This window comes from Cutaneotrichosporon cavernicola (genome assembly GCF_030864355.1).
Source record: "Cutaneotrichosporon cavernicola HIS019 DNA, chromosome: 1".
In the NCBI taxonomy this organism is placed as follows: Eukaryota; Fungi; Basidiomycota; class Tremellomycetes; order Trichosporonales; family Trichosporonaceae; genus Cutaneotrichosporon; species Cutaneotrichosporon cavernicola.
The window spans coordinates 3,042,342-3,058,128 of record NC_083393.1 but is presented as its reverse complement, the minus strand read 5'-3'; the positions used below and the strand labels follow the sequence as shown (position 1 = coordinate 3,058,128).

At 60.0% G+C, this 15,787-nt stretch overlaps 5 protein-coding genes across 5 annotated transcripts; 2 read left to right on the top strand and 3 right to left on the bottom strand.

Annotated features, from left to right (window-relative positions):
- Nucleotides 1-154: 154 nt before the first annotated feature.
- Nucleotides 155-3,752, bottom strand: CcaverHIS019_0111320 (uncharacterized protein; the record flags this gene model as incomplete). The annotated part of the gene is made up of 13 exons (XM_060596715.1): nt 155-783; nt 817-896; nt 932-1,155; nt 1,189-2,068; nt 2,109-2,232; nt 2,269-3,085; nt 3,122-3,185; nt 3,218-3,362; nt 3,405-3,502; nt 3,540-3,578; nt 3,613-3,628; nt 3,684-3,701; nt 3,749-3,752. The coding sequence occupies 13 exons, from the start codon at nt 3,750-3,752 to the stop codon at nt 155-157; spliced, it is 3,138 nt and encodes a 1,045-aa protein (XP_060453680.1).
- A 674-nt stretch (nt 3,753-4,426) lies between these two features.
- CcaverHIS019_0111310 (uncharacterized protein) lies at nt 4,427-7,934 on the top strand (the record flags this gene model as incomplete). The annotated part of the gene is made up of 4 exons (XM_060596714.1): nt 4,427-4,606; nt 4,704-4,994; nt 5,033-6,581; nt 6,616-7,934. The coding sequence occupies 4 exons, from the start codon at nt 4,427-4,429 to the stop codon at nt 7,932-7,934; spliced, it is 3,339 nt and encodes a 1,112-aa protein (XP_060453679.1).
- Nucleotides 7,935-8,211: 277 nt separating this feature from the next.
- CTI6 (uncharacterized protein) lies at nt 8,212-11,966 on the bottom strand (the record flags this gene model as incomplete). The annotated part of the gene is made up of 6 exons (XM_060596713.1): nt 8,212-9,977; nt 10,014-10,522; nt 10,561-10,636; nt 10,672-10,767; nt 10,805-11,731; nt 11,846-11,966. The coding sequence occupies 6 exons, from the start codon at nt 11,964-11,966 to the stop codon at nt 8,212-8,214; spliced, it is 3,495 nt and encodes a 1,164-aa protein (XP_060453678.1).
- Nucleotides 11,967-12,615: 649 nt separating this feature from the next.
- On the top strand, nt 12,616-13,844 carry CcaverHIS019_0111290 (uncharacterized protein; the record flags this gene model as incomplete). The annotated part of the gene is made up of 5 exons (XM_060596711.1): nt 12,616-12,657; nt 12,694-12,730; nt 12,766-12,846; nt 12,882-13,417; nt 13,530-13,844. The coding sequence occupies 5 exons, from the start codon at nt 12,616-12,618 to the stop codon at nt 13,842-13,844; spliced, it is 1,011 nt and encodes a 336-aa protein (XP_060453677.1).
- A 439-nt stretch (nt 13,845-14,283) lies between these two features.
- Nucleotides 14,284-15,776, bottom strand: ENP1 (uncharacterized protein; the record flags this gene model as incomplete). The annotated part of the gene is made up of 3 exons (XM_060596710.1): nt 14,284-15,058; nt 15,117-15,508; nt 15,624-15,776. 3 exons carry the CDS (start codon nt 15,774-15,776, stop codon nt 14,284-14,286), a joined length of 1,320 nt encoding a protein of 439 aa, XP_060453676.1.
- Between the last annotated feature and the right edge of the window lie 11 nt (nt 15,777-15,787).

Sequence of the window (15,787 nt, the reverse complement as noted above, 5' to 3'; positions counted from 1 at the left end):
ACCGAGTTGATCAGATCGCGCTCGACGTTCCACTAGCGATCGTGATGCCCTGTGCCGCCCACCCTCCACTCACACCGATACACTAAACTTAACATGCAAAAAACATCCATTCAACATCTACTGTATTATACGTGTCTATCGAATACAGTCACAGTCACATCCGACGCACTGGCGCCTGTGGGAACCGCTTCTTGGACGGCACGGGCGGAGGACTCATCGCACGCATCGCACCCAGGCCCTGCCCATTCATACTCGCGACTGCTCCGCCGGCAGCGACTAACGCGGCGGCCGCACCAGAGCCCACGCGCTTGGGATTGAGGGGGGAGAGGCCAGACGCGCCGCGCGTTGGCATACCCGGCTCCGAACCCGCACGGATCGTGTTCTGGGGCTTGCGCCGAGGCGCTGGTAGCCCGGACAGGCCAGGCTTACCTGCGCCGGCGGCTGGGGCTGTGGTTGTGGTAGAGGGAGTGAAATGCAGGTTCGCCATTTGATCAGAGGCTTGAGCCGCTCGACGCGCCCGCTCGTGTCGGTTCTGCACGGCACGGAAGTGCGAGAGCAGGTCCTGCCACTGGATCCCGTCCTTGCGTGCGGTCGAGCGCCCACCCGTAGGCTGGGCGTAGGAAGGCTTTGAGGGTGGTGGGGTGTACCCAGAGGCATTCACAACTGCCAAGCGTGCGCGCAGAGACACGAAGGCACTGCTCTGAGGCAGGATCATGAGGAGGCCGTACAGGCACTTGGGGAGGTATGGATACTTGTCGGGCTCGAGGAGCTGCAAGCGGAGGTCTGGAGTGAGCGGTTTCCCATCAAGGGACTCACTGGTGAAAACTGGGCTCTCGATCAGCATGACAAGCTTGTCGATCTGAACGAGAAGAGGCACGGTGAGCTCAAGCTCGGCACTGATGTCAGCTCGCAATAACTACAATAAGCTCACAAGATCTGCAGCACATTGGAAGCATGCTCGTACGCCTGGGCAAGAAGACACAGCGCAAACGCGGCGACAGCGTTGTGGCACCACGACCGATATAACGAGGTGAACAGCATCTGCCCGTCCTTCGAGTCGAGGTTCTTCAAGCGGCGGCGGAAGTCGGAGAGCTCCGGCGAGGTGATGAGGATCATGTTCAGCTTAACAACCATCATGCTCGCAAACTCGAGGTCCTGTCGTCAGTTGGAATGAACAGCAGAACTCACGTCGTCCTTCTCCAGGATCTCAGCGAGGGTGCGGAAGATCTTCTCCGCGTTGAGGTGCAGGCATAACTGCCGGATGATGAGACTGCCGCGCGTCTCGAGCAGCCGCCTATCGGTACTGAACAGCTCGAGCACGTTGACCATGAAACTCCTAAAGTACGAGTCCTCCGAGGACGACGAGATCTGGGCGAGGAGTTGCAGGTCGTGCTTGACGACGTCTTCTGAAGGGTCGGACAAGGTCTTGAGCAGAGCAGGGAAGGTGCCACTGTCGCGGGAGAGGATCTTGTTCGGCGCCTTGAGGTGCAGCATGAGGAGCCACTCAAGCGCAGCAATACGAGTCTCGGGGTTCTCGCTCATGAACTGCAGGATGAGCATGTTGACTGTCTCGTGCACGTCGAACGGGTCGTCGTCCACTTCCGCCACCTCGGTCGCGGACACGGTCTGCACATTGTGCGCCTGCAGTTGAAGGGCAATACTATTGGTAATGGGCTGCGACTCTGGGGACTGAGGTCTGGTTCGGACCTTGGGCACAGAAGGGAACTCGCTAGTTCCCGGCGTCACTGGTTCAGAGGATGGCATGGGTGGACCCGCCTTGATGCGCAACGTCGATCCAGGCGCCGAAGGCGAGCTGCCGCTGTCAAGAGGGTCCGCGATTGGAACGACCAGACGGTCTGGAGATTCGGAGAGTCCGCCGTCATTCTTGCCGCCGCCCTGTGGAGACGAGCCTGCCGTGTTCAAGGTCGACCCAACGCTGGTCACTGTCTGGCCGTCCTTTTGAAGAGTAGCAGCATTGTTGACAGCCGGTGTTCCCTGCAGCGGGAGACTCTGGATTACAGCGATGAGCCTCCGGTTCGTCTCCGTCGCAGCGAGCTTGATGTGACGACTGAATGTCAGTTCGAGATGCCATACGTGCTCTAACTCACTTCAGTGAGGCGAGATTAGGAAGGATGGCGCAGACCATACGTGGTGTGAAGGCAACGACAGTGGTCTGAGCAAACTCCAAGAAGGTGAGGATCCAGTCCATGGCCGTGGTTTGGACGAGCTTGTCTACGCGTGAGCATTTGATACGTCGGAGCTACTCACCTGGGTACGACAAGTGATCGACAATGATGTCCATGATCGCCGCATAGTCGACGACCGTGCTCTGCCCTGGCTCCCATTCCCCAGACCCCTCACCATCCCAATCATCGTCATCCTCCCCGTCCTCACAGTCGTCGTCATCGATGGCCGAGTCATTGTACTCGATTGGGATTGCGTCAATGGTCTGGCGGCTGTTACGCTTATCGGGCCGCTTCTTGTGATCCGCCTCGAGAATCTTGTCCTGCTGGGAGGCGATGTGCCGCGCGCGATCCGCCTCGAGCATCTTGTCCTGCTGGGAGGCGATGTGGCGGATCTCGCGGCGGAACTCGGCGAGGAGGTTCTCCGTAGCGCCGCGCACATCGCCGTTCGTGTCGGCAAGATACTTTAGCAGACCGTCCAGGAATTCGGGGAGATACGAGACTAACTCGAGGTCAGGGACTGTGTTGAGGACGATGAGCCATGAGACAAGGTGCATTCGCGTGTAGGGCGATATGGCGTACACGCGTTCTGTGAGAAGCGGCATGAAGCGCTCAAGAGAGAAGGCGCGGCGGTCCATGTGTTCCTTCTCCAGGGTGTGTGTCGTGAGACCATCCACATCGCCAGGACGGCTGGGGCTCGAACCTGGCTGCCCATCGCCTTTTCCCGGCGAGCCATCGTGCCCCTCCAGTGCGTCCAACTTGGCGTTCTGTGGAGTGCGACTTGGGTCATCCTCTTGATACACCGAAACGTACGTCGCCGCAGCGTCAGCGACAATGTCCTTCATGAGGCGGTCGAGCAACTCGGCGCCATTCTTGACGGACATCTCCGAATCGGACGATAGCTGGAGTGTTAGCTTCCTGGGCCTCAGACAACTCACTTTGCTGAGAGCATCAAAAACCTCGTTGAAGTACGTCAAGATCTCGCCCTTGCTGACCTTTGCACTGTCGTCAGAGACGTCTTGGTACCAGCACACATATTGTACAAACTCTCGCATGCGTGGTAGCGCACACGGCTCTCAGTGTCCTGGAAGCATTGCAAGACGGGTGGAATGATTACGGGAAGGAAGGGCGCGACATCCTGTCCGAGAGCGATGGCCGTCGCAGCCAAGCCGATCAGTCCTGTCTATCAGCTTATTCTCGGGCAGAATTAAGAAGACGTACCGCCGTTGCGAGTGTGCATAGCGTTGGTAGCAGCAAACATGCAGCAAAGCTGATCAATGATACCGGAAATGCGAGCCCCATCGGACGACAGCACCTGCCTGTGCGTTAGCTAGCATCACCGTCTGATCACCTCACTTCTCGAGCTCTAACGCGGCCGCCTTGCGGCGTTCGTAACTGGCATCAGGAGTCATCGGTTACTCAGTCGTACATCTTATCATTGAGGCCTGGACGGAAGTTAGCACCAACGGTCACGGCCATGATTGTGATTACAGTGCTTACCTCTGAGAATTGATGGATCTGTAGCCGTCAGCTGTAGTCGAACACATACTTGTTGTCGTACGTACCCATGATGAATGGGCCGCCAGACGCTCACAGGAGCGCGCGCCAAGGCAGTGTCGTGAGACCCGGTCTGGTGTTTGTGGATTGTGGAGACAGTTGGCGTTGTAGACGAGAGTGTTTGAGTAGACACGTGGGCAGCTGATGAGAAGGAGAGGGAGTGTAAAGTGGAGTAGTAAGAGTAGTGATAGATGTGTTGAGATGATGAAGATGACAAGGGGAAGGCAAGGAACGTCGTTCGTGTGTGGGTGTCTGTCTGTCAGTCGTGATGCGGGGAGATGGATAGGGTGACGCGGGGAAGCTAATATGAATACATTACAAATATCCATTGTCAGGCGAATAGAGTGCCTGGTTTTGGTTGGAGCTATTGGACGCTTGCCACCGCCATCACCGTCACCCATCGTATGGCCCATCGGCCGTCGCCCGTCACCCGTCGCCGCCAGTCGACTCGTCGACTCTTGGTTTAGTACTATTTCACCATCTTACCATCTCTTTTCCATTCATCATTGTATCAATCTTCCCATCAGACTCTCATCTATCCTGCCCTAAATCGGTTCGCCATCCACTACCCCATTACGGACGCCTTCTTGATCCCCCATCCCCATCCACCCAGCATCCGTGCATACAAAACTCCTCGCAGCGCCTCGGACATCCCCGCCGCATCCAGCGGCTCCTCAGCTATCAGCATGGACCACATGCCTGAGGCGTCCTCCTCCACCGGCCCGCCACCCGTCGCTCTTCAAGCAACTTTTGTCTTCGACTCTGGTCTCTCGCGCGAGCGCTACGTCGAGCTCATTGGACACAATGGCATCGTCAACAAGATTGTGCAGCGCCTGATGCAAAAATCGGGCAACAGCGAGCAGACCGTACGTTGCTCGTTGCTTGTTGTGGTATCCACATCCGCGCCTGTCTCCGCATCCTCATCCGCATCCTCCCACCGCGGCTGATACTGACACCCTCCAGCTGCGTCTGAATTTGATCATCACCGCGCAAGAAGCGCCGTACCACAATCCGCGCACGCTTCATTCGGTGCTTCCCTCATACCGCCAAGACTTCCGACGCCCGTCAGCCTTTCTCACGTCGCTCCCGGCACTGGTGAGACATTTCACTCCGCACGCCGCGCTCGCCCCGCCCAAGCAGGGCTCGATCCTGACGAGCATCTGGGACACTGAGGATGGCGCTGGCCTCAGTATCAGCGCGAGCGAGCCTGGGTTGAGCGACCGCTTCCTCGGCGGGCTGGTCGGTGGCATCGAGGTGAGATAGGGATTAGAAACGTGCTCATCGTATCGCAGCTGCTCGAACACCATTCGCTACCCAGCTCCGTGTCCCCACCCAACGTCCTCCAGCAGATGACGCCCGAGTCAGGTCTCCACATGCTGTCGATGTACTACGCGCCGCACCGGTCGCAGACACAGGATCCAAGGAAGCAATATCTGGTTGTGTTCACCGATAAGGCGAGCTTGGCTGCGATCGACGCGGACACGAGGGCCGTGGGCCACTGGGCGCGCGAGGACAGCTCTGCAGCGTATGATGACGTCGACTGGGACAACATTGGCGACCGTTGTCGGAGCAAGGACGTTGCATGTTCGTGTATCATCCTTGGCTCATCAGAAGGAGGACGGTCGACGACTGCGCCGTTCGGACGGGACGGATCGACCGCCGAGAAGCTGCGCAAGATGTGCCAGGCGAGCAGCGCCGACGGCCCCGATGACGTGTGGTTCACGCTCCCACCAGACTCGGAAGTGTATTTGACAGGAATGCCCGTCAAGAGCAACGCCTCACCGCCACCTCCTGTCCCGGCCCCACCGGAGATCAAGGCTGTTCTGCCAACCGCGCCCTCCTCACAACCTGCGGCGAATGGTCCGACAGAAGCACAGATCCAGTATCAACAGGCGCAGAAGGCGGCGATGGCTGCCAAGATGGCACAGGCTGCTCAAGCGCAGGGAGCACAGGGCAGCTCGTTCAACGCATTGGCTCAGCTCATCTCGAGTGGACGATTGGATCCTGCTGTCATGACCCAGTTGGCTGGCAGCATCCGCTCCTCTGACATGAGCGTTCGTCAGAAGGCGATAGCACAGTTGAGCCAACTCGTGATCCAGGCGCAGCAAAACAAGGGACTGGGAGCGGCAAGTGCCAACACGGTCGGCAACGCCAACCCCAACAATCCGATCGCAAACGCCAATGGCGCCAACAATGCCGCCGGTACTAGTGCACCGGCTGTCCCAGCCGCTGTCAATCCTACAAATGCGGGGTCGACCGCGAACCTCACGCAAAACGCTCCAGGGGCATCCGCGCCGAACATCACCATTCCCAACATGAACAATCCTTCGGCAATGTCCCAGCAGCAGTTCGCGGCTGCGATGCAGTCACGGCAGCGAGCCATGCAGGCGCACACGAACCAGCAGATGGTGCAGCAGCAGAACCAACTGGGCCAGACTCAGACGCAACAGGGCAACCAGCAGAACTTGACGGGCCAGAACACGCCTGCAAACCAGAACCAGAATCAAAACCCTCAGCAGAACGCGCAGGCGACTGCACGGACGACCCAGGAACTGTTGAGCCAACAGCAGGCTCTCCTCCTCCAGCAGCGACAGAAGCAGCTGGCGCAGCAACAGGCTCAACGAGCGCAACAGCTGAACGCGCAGACCTCGCAAGGGCAACAAAGTCAAGCGCAGAACACCGCGCAGCCAAACAACGGACAACAGATGCGGGCGCCGATTTGGACCGGTACGATCAGTTGGATGCTCAAGGGTCAAGAGCGCAGCATCATCCCCGTACAGTGCACTGTGCTTAACCAAATGATGAATCCGGCCGACCTACTGCTGCAGCAGTGGCCTCAAAGTGAGCTGCCTACTCGAAGTTGATCTGACCGCAGACCTCGAGATGTCGTCAATGATGCCTATGGTCATGGGCGACCTGCAGACGTACGTTAAGGCGAACAACGCACCCTGTGTGCTGTTCAGCGTGTCGCCACATGCAAGCCCCGACGCCAAGGCAAAGATGAACTATCTTGGAGCGAGCCTGCAAGCGAAGGGCCTTGCAGCCTTCATCAAGTTTGGCAACCCAGGTTGCGGGATCCTCCTTGTGTCGACCAGTCGCGGTCCGCCAACGCCTGGCAACGACCAGGGCAATCGTCTCCTCGGCGTCGTGTGCCTCAAGCAACCGCACCCGGCGTTCAACCCCGCTGCTGCCGCAAACCAGAACACCGCCCCCACCCAAACGCCCCAGCCGCCCGTGACGATTAACGGGAACGCCAATAGCGGCGCATTCCAGAACGTGCCAAACATCTCGCCCCAATTCCTGCAGAACTCGCTGCTGCAGAACCCGCTACTGGGCAACTCTGCGCGGCCCACACCCGCGCACTCGCGCACGCCGAGTCTAAGCCAGCCGACGCAGCCGCAGGCGCGTCCGAGCACGCTGCAGCAGTTTGCCAACCAGCCGAACTTGCAGACGCTGCAACAGCTGCAGATGCGGCAGCTCGCCGCGACGACGCCACAGCCCCAACGCCCTCAGGCGCCAATAGCCTTCACCGAGCAGCAGAAACAGGGCATCATCAAGCTGCTGCGTGACGCCAACATCAACGTGACGGAGAACTTCGACCCCAACCAGATCCCCCGCGAGACGCTCGCCCATATAATCGGTTCTGCGAAGGAGAAGGCCAAGCAGAACATGTTGAAGGGCGTGAGCCAGAACCAGGGCCAGGCGGGCCCGGCGCAGAACAACCCCGGCCTGGGTCTGGGCGGCGGCGTTGGCCAAGTCAACCAGGGCCTCAATCTCGGTGCCGCCAACCTCAACGCCAATCTCGGGCAGGGCGGCAACATGAACCTCCCGGCCGCTTACAACTTCCTGAATCACATGAACATGGGCAACCTCCCGAACCTCGGTAACGCTGGCGGCGCGGGTGGAATCAACATGGCTCAACTTGCCATGAGCCAGATGCAGAACCAGAACAACGCGAACCAAGGCAACACGGGCCAGCAGCCGCAGCTGAACGCTGCGACGCTCGCGAGCCTCGGTCAGATCCCAGGGTTCAACCTCCAGCAGTTCCAGGCGTCGCAGGCAGCACAGAACGCGCAGAACGCGCAGAACGCGCAGAATAACAATGGCGGCCAGAGCGCCCTCGGCTTATTCGGGCAAGGCGGGCTTGGAGGCCTCAACCCGGCCATGCTCAACCAGTTCCAGCAGCAGCACTAGATATCTTTGTAGCATTCTCAGCGTATGTACAGGTATTTTTTCTATTCGGGAGGCCATGCATACTTGATGGCTCGAAAGCTTCCAGTGCTGACGCCCACCAGCACATGCAGTGGTCTCTCACGGCTCTGATCATGTTCAAGGTTGAACATACATGTCATCGCTGTCGCATGGTAGCCACAAAGCACTCCCCCATACAAGATAGCTGCATCTACCACTGCTCATACCCGCCCACTGCCTAAATGACAACACTTTCATGACCGGTCACGACATGCTATGGCTACGACGCGACCACCTCGGTCACGATGCTCTCCCTCTCCCTCTCTTGCCTCTCGTCCTTGACCTCGGGATCGGCCACCACTAATGGGATCTTGAGGTCGGCGCTCAGCGCCTCATGCACCTCGGTTACGGGTATGGCTGCCGACGCCTCGCTAGTGGTGGTGTCGCCAGTCGGAGCCGGCTCAGTTTGAATGAGCGCGCCGGAAGGTACAGAGTCGGCGGCAGCCTCGATTGTAGGTACGTGGTCTGAAGGTGCCGACAATGGAGCTGTTGGCTGTGCTGGTGGCTTTGCTGGTGACTCCGTGGCTGCTGGTTCTGTTGGAAGCCCCGTAACTGCTGGTTCAACGAAAGCCTCCGTGGCTGCTGGCTCTGCGACTGGCTCTGAAAGTGGTGGAGCGGAGCTGGCTGACGAGTCAATGTCCATGTCGACCTCCATCGCCTCATCCTCGACCGCGGCCACCAGAGCCTCTGCAGCCTTAGCTGGTGCAACCGCAAGCTCGGGAGCAGGTTCAGTGGGCGGGGTTGGGACCTTGTCGACGTCCATCGCCTTGACCTTCGGTTCTGGCACCTCCTCGACTGTAGCTTCCACCACTGCCGCTGGAGGCGTTGGCGGCTTGGCAGCATCGGATGCCCCATTTACCGTCGGCTCTTCTGGGTCGGCGGCAGCTAGTTCAGTTGTTGGTTCCACCTCCACTGCAACCTCCACCTCCACCGCCTCTTCGACCGTGGCCTCGGGTGGCGGCTCGACCTTGATATCCTCGACAGCCGTTACAGCCTCCTCCATCGCCGCATCCTCCGCCACAGCCGTCTCCTCGACAATCATCTCTGCCGCCTCTGGCTCCTGTGTGATCTCGGGGTTCGCCTCGGGCTCGGTTGCCGGCTGGTCAACAACGCCAGGCTCGGGCGTGGGCTCGAGCTCCGGTGTTGGTGCTTTCGGTTGCGGCTGGGCGAATGGTAGATTCTCAAAGTCGCCCGTATTGAACGCCTCCTGGAACGCGATAAGGTCGCGCGTGAACTCGTCCAGCAGTTGCGAGGCGGTGGGCGGAGGTGGTCCCGGCGGAGAAACGGAACGCGCCCTGTCGTCTGCATCCCCGTTCGCGTGGAATTCCTCTCGCCCGTCGTCGGAGCCGAATGACCGTAGTCTCCGCCGCGGTGTGGACGTGTCCGGGATGCCTATCCTCGCTGCGCGTTCGGCACGACGTGCCTCCTCGTCCTGCACGCGCCCGACGTACTCGAGCAGGTTTCGCACCCGCTTGCGCATCTCCGCAGTCGTGATGCGCTTAACGGGGTAGCGCACGCGCGTGGGCGGCTCCCGATGGTTGACAGCGTCGCCCTCGACCTCGCGTAGCGGCATGTCGTCGGGCAGGATGAGCTTGCCCTCCGCGTCGCGGTCGTCCGTGAACGGTCCGTATCGCTGGTTGGTGAAGTGGGTTCTTGGGAGATATTGCAATGTCCTAGGTGACGGGACTTCGAGCGGTACGGGCGCAGGAGTCACGAGGATGTCCGCACAGGGTTGTAGGTGTTCGGGAAGGTACCAGTTCAGGTTGTGCACTGTCATGGCAGTGTAGGGCTGTGAAGCGAGGTTGCTTGCGATCGCGCCGGCGCGCCGGGTTCCGTGATCGTGTGCCGGCGGCGGCGCACTCGGCTGTGGCGTGCCGCGTGCTCGCATCGGTGATGCCGCCACGACAGACCGGTCTCCTTTTGGCCGGTATGTGTACTGATTCGGGTGCTTTGGCTTGGGCAGCGGGACAGGTGTAGCCTCCGAGTCTGCTGTCAGCTGATGCACGAAGACCTGCGGCTTACCATCGTCGTCCTTCTTCTCCCTCCTCTTGCCCTTCTTAGGCTCCTGTTGCTCGCCCTCGTCGTTTTCCGCGCGCCGCCGCTTGCGCTCCTCAGTCAATGGCGGCTCCTCCTTCTCTCCGGACGCCTCTCGTCGGCTAGCCTCGAGGGCAGCCTTGACGGCTTCCTCGTACGCAGCGTCGCGCGAGTTCATGGTGCTCCGCTTCTTGGGTTCATGGCGGGGAGGTGAGCCGGAGAGCGACAGGTCGGTCGACTGCCGTCTGGCCCGCCTTCGGTCACGCGCAGCATCCTTAGACGAGGGCGGCCGTGCCACCTTCTCTCCAGTTCCCGCTGTGGCTTTGCGGGAGGAGCGTCGGTCATCGTCTTCCTCCTTCTTGCGGTGAGGCCGTGAAGACGGTTTGGACGGAGGAGGGAGCTCGGTGGCCCAGCGCTTCGACTGCGATGGCGGGTACTTGTCTGTCGAGTGGTAGAGCTTGAGCAGGTCTTCTGGTTCGGGTGCAACAAAGTTGGCCCTGCGCCGTTAGCGCTCCGAACTTGACACAGGACTCACGGGTTGCGGCCGCATTGCCTCATCCACTTCTTTAACGGGCCGTGCAGCTCCGGCTTGCACTCCTCGCAGAAGTACTCTGCCCATCAGCACACAAACTCGTACCCAACTCACCGTCCGGGGCTTCGTCGTCACCCCAGATGCCCACACACGCGCCGTGCTGCCAGACGTTGCATTTGTCGCACTGAATCATCATGACATCGATGTCCTCTAGATCGTCAGCTCAGATCGCAAGTCGTGTACTCACCTTCGCGTTTGCACACACAGCGGGTGATCTCGCCGCTGTCATCGCCCTCCTCAACGTCATCGCCGCCTTCCTCCGCCTCAACCTCCTCAGCCTCTGGCTCCTCTGGCTCTTCTGGCTCCTCTGGCTCAGCGGGCTCTTCTTTGGGAGGCGGATCGCCCGGCTCCGAGCGCTTGACCGACTTATCTCTTCGGGGTGGGATCGGAGCATGCTGGCGCATCTCCTTTGGTAGGAGGTGGTCGTCGAGAAGCAGTTGTTCCTCGCCTCGGCGCTTACGGGGATTACGGTATGAGGGTTCGCCGCTTGCGGCCGACGTCTCTTTTAGGGACCGTTCGTCGGCGTCGGCCGCACCGTTCGACACCTCGGCGTCCGGGGCCTCGCCACCACCGTCGCCGGCGTCGGCGTCGGCTTCAGCCTCAGGACCATTCTCCACAGGCTCAACCTCAGCCTCGGCTTCACCCTCGGCAGCAGCCTCAGGCTCAACCTCCGGCTCCTCGGACACCAGTTCGGCTTCAACGGGTTCTATCTTCACGCCGCCAGCCTTCGCGCCGCTGAAGCTCCGCACCCCCCGACGGCGGTGGTACGCGTCCCAGTCATCACCGTTACTCGCGTTCTTGGGCTCAGCAGGCGGGTCGATATCCATGTCGTCGTCGGCAGGCGGCGGCGGGCTGAGGCTTGATGCGGAGGCGGCGCGTGTGTCGCGCGCTGCCTCGAAGTCGTCGGGCGGCAGGTCCTCCGGCGAGTCATCTCCCATCACGCTTGACAGTGCGCTCCCGGACGCGAGTCGCTGTACCTTTGCGGATGGCGATCGACTGGCGGTCTTGGGCGAGTTCTTTGGCGAGTTTTTTGTCGGACGCGGTGGGAGAGGAGGGAACAGCGGGCCGATCTGCGGCGGGAGCGGGTTTCGGCCGCGCGTGCGGCGCCGAGCAGCTGAGAATGTTAGCGTGGTCCATGCAGGCAAGGTCCCGGAGGGCTTCAGGAAGCCATGCAGAGGTTGGAGTCGCTCCGACGCGTTCGGGCTAGCTCCGGACGCTGGGTGCTCACCGTCGTCGTCGCCTTCGAGACTGGGTGTCACGCCTCCAGACCCTTTGCCTGGCGTTTTGGCGTCGTCGTGCGAGTACGAGGTGGATGTCGAGGCAGAAGCCTGTCTCCGCCTTGCCTCCATGACTGGATGCCTGGGCTTGGGGCTGGGAGGCGTAGTACGTGGGTGGCTGGTAGGCGGCGATGTGCTGAGATTGAGCGACCAGGGAGAGTGACAGTGAAGAGATTGAGTCAAGTGGAAGGAGGTTGTGAAGAGATTCAAAGTGGATGAAGATGAGGAAGAGGAAGATGATGGTTAATGTATTACAAGTGTGGATGTTGAAGTGGATGGTGTATTGTGGGGATGGATGGTGGGATGGATGGTGGCTCTGTTGGCTCTGTTGGCTCTGTTGGCTCTGTAGGCTCTCTTCTTCTTCCTCTATACTGGACTAGACTTGACTGGGTCCACTTGATACCCGCGCTAATACCAGTTGCAACACAACCCTGGAGTTGAGACCTCCACTATCAACAACCACCCGTGGGAGAGTAAAATCGTCATCCTACCCGAACACACCGTGGGATATTTAAACCACGTGACAATCAACCTGACCTGATTGCTTGATCTGTTTTTGGAGATACAAAGTCTAACAGTCGTTGGCAAGCAGGGAAGGTGAAGATTACTCGCTGCCACAACCTGCTTTTGCCACTGCATGCTGCTCCTCCGATCAGTACGCACTCTAGGATTAAGTCGTACTCTCCACCACACCCTCTTCCCACGAATCGCCTTTGCTCCCATGTCCACCTCTCCAGTCGCTAAGAAGATGAAGTCGACAAAGGTTTGTGTTGGCCGCTCTCCTACTGGCTGACCCAAGGTCATCGGCACCCACTCGGGCACCTTCCACTGTGACGGTGCGCACCCAGCTAACCTAATCACTGACGACCAGAGGCCCTCGCCGTCTTCCTCCTCCGCCTGACGGACCAATTCAAGGACGCCGACCTCGTGCGCACTCGCGACCCTACCAAGCGTGCGTCATCCCACTAACAGCTCCCCTAACACCAGTCGAGCCGCTGGACATTGTCGTCGACGTCGGTGGTGTGTACGACGCAGAGAAGGAGCGCTACGACCACCACCAGCGCGGCTTCACGGAGGTGTTTGGCCACGGCTTTAGCACCAAGCTCTCCTCGGCTGGCCTCGTGTACAAGCACTACGGCAAGCACATCATCGCACGCACCCTCAACCTTGCGGAGGAGGAGGACAAGGTCCACACCCTCTGGCTTCAGCTGTACTCTGAGCTTATCGAGAGCATTGACGCTATCGACAACGGTGTCAACATTGCCGACGGGGCCCTCCAATACAACCAGCGCACCGACTTGAGCTCGCGTGTCCGCCGCCTCAACCCCCGCTGGAACGAGCCGGCCTCGGACGACGTCTACGACGCCAAGTTTGCGGTTGCGTCTAAGATGACTGGGGAGGAGTTCCTCCAGCAGCTCGACTACTTTGCCAACGCGTGGCTCCCGGCTCGCGACATTGTCGCTGCGGCGATTGAGGAGCGCTGGGACGTCGACCCGTCCGGAGAGATCATCATGTTCAAGCAGGTGAATGAGGTGGGCGCGAGCGATGCAGCGAGCGCAGCGAGCGCCGCTAAATGGCTGCCGAGCGGCGTGTCTGCCGTCGGCTGTCCAAATGTGCAGACCGAGCTGACCCCAGTGCGGACCCTGGAAGGACCACCTCTTCTCGATCGAGTCGACCCTCCAGCCTCCCGCTCACATTCTCTACGTTCTCTACCCCGAGAACCCCGACAAGTCGGACACCAAGTGGCGCATTCAGTGCGTCCCCAAGAACTCCGACAGCTTTGAGAACCGCAAGAGCCTGCCCGAGGCGTGGCGCGGAGTTCGTGATGCCGATCTTGAGCACGTGTCAGGAATCCCTGGCGCATTCTTTTGCCACGCTAGCGGATTTATCGGGGGCGCTTTGACGTACAGCGGCGTGGTCGCGATGGCACGCGCGGCGCTGAGCCAGTGATGTTGTAGGACGCAGATGTAGATATAGACGAGTTTGGACTCGGACGAAAGTTTCGGACTATGACACACCGGCTGTTCTGACCCACAAGCTTCATTGACACCGTCCCTCAACCCGGGCGGGTTCATTGGCGGTACCTTGACATGCAACAGCATCAACCCGGGCGGGTTCATGGCGGCAACAAGGGCATGATCTGGATGCTAGCAATGAGGTTGAGGTTTTGAAACGTTTTTCTGTCACAGTAGCGGGTTCATCGTGGGGAACTTGAATGACAGCGGTGGACTCGCTCCAAGCTCGCGATGTTGTAGGATACAGTTGTAGATAAGTTGGGCTCTGGTGATCTGAATACAATTCCGTTTCCATGTCTCCACGCTTCCATACGCACCATGGCACACAAGCGCTATCATACAGTGCATAGTCTATAAACCCAAGTCCATCACCTCTAACCCATCACCACATCCTCGTCTGGACGCGGCGCACCGCGCTCGACGCTGGCGACAATCTCGCGGCGAATCTCAGCCGAAATAGTAGGGTGGGGACGGACGCGGATCACGTCGAGCAATGCGTCCTTCTGGTCGGCAGTGAGGTCGGAGCCGTAGCGCTGCACGAACACGAGCAAGCTCTGGTGCCAGAGAACCGGGAGCTTGTCCTCGCCGTCCTTGGACCGCGGCGAGTTAGCGAGGCGGATGTAGTGGAAGACAAGCGCGTCGACGACCTTGTACGGCAGCGCATACTTCTTGTCGAGGAGGATGCGGATGAACAAGCTGTTAGGGCCCGAGTAGTCCATGCTCGCGAGGCGCATGAGCGCTGCGGCAGAGTGGAGGACGGGCACAGACACCTTTGTGAGCACACTGCCGACGATGGCAGCCTCCTTGAGCGAGCACGCGCTCTCACAGAGCGGGAAGAGGACGCCCTTGAAGAACGCGGCGGGCTTGTACAACGCCTTCTTGAGCGCCTCGTACAGGTGTACGCTGAGCTTGCCGTCGTCACGAATGTTGTCGCGTACACGCTCGAGCAGCACACCCTCGAGGAAAACACGCGCCTCAGTGGGCTTGAGGTTGGACACGAAGATCTTGGTGCAGGCGTAGGTCGCGTGCGGCGTCCAGTTTGTCGGCTCGGTCAAGGCCACGAGCTGCGCCCAGTTCGACTGCGATGGCAGGATCTTAAGCGCCTTGGGCAGCGGTCCAGATTTGTAGCGCGAGAGCAGGAAGCCGACCCTGGAGTCAGTATTGTCCATACACTCAGACCAAAAGACCCATTCCCAACACCACTCACTTTGTGTACACCTCAATGACCTTGTCGCTGAGTCCCTGCTTCGGGTCAGGCGGCCCGTCGTCGACAACCGGCCCAGCCGCCATCTTGGCAAAGATAATGTCGGCGAGCGTCTGTCCCCCCTCCTCAGGCCTGTTGGGGTTGAGCGCGTCGAGGGTCGCGTGGTCCTGGGGGTCGATGTGCAGCTCGGCCTCCTCCTCACTACCGCTGACGTCGCCGCCAAACTCATCATCGCTCTCCAGGTCGCTGCTCATAACCCGCCCCCGCCCTGCTGGCACGCTAGGCTCATCGTCGTCGTCCCACTTGTCGCCGTCCCCCATCTCGCGCCCCACCTCGTCCGCCTGCTCGCGCGCGAGATCGAGAATCTTGCGCGACATGCGCGCGTCCTCGGGCCGCTGGGGTTAGCTCATTCGTAAGTGCAGCTATCTCCCCCCGTACTTCGGCCATCATCCGAATCTCCCCTCTTATTCCCTCAGCATCCTCCTTCCCCCCTCCCCCCACATCACTCACCTGCTCGTCATCACTCCCCGTATCCCGCCTCTTCTTCCGTTTCTCCGGCGCGCTGACCCGCCCAAAACGCCGAAGCGACGCGTCCGCATCAAGCTGCACATGCAGCGGGTCGTGTCGCACGCCCCCTTTTTTTCCTGGTCCGGCCTTGGGCATGTCGATGCGAG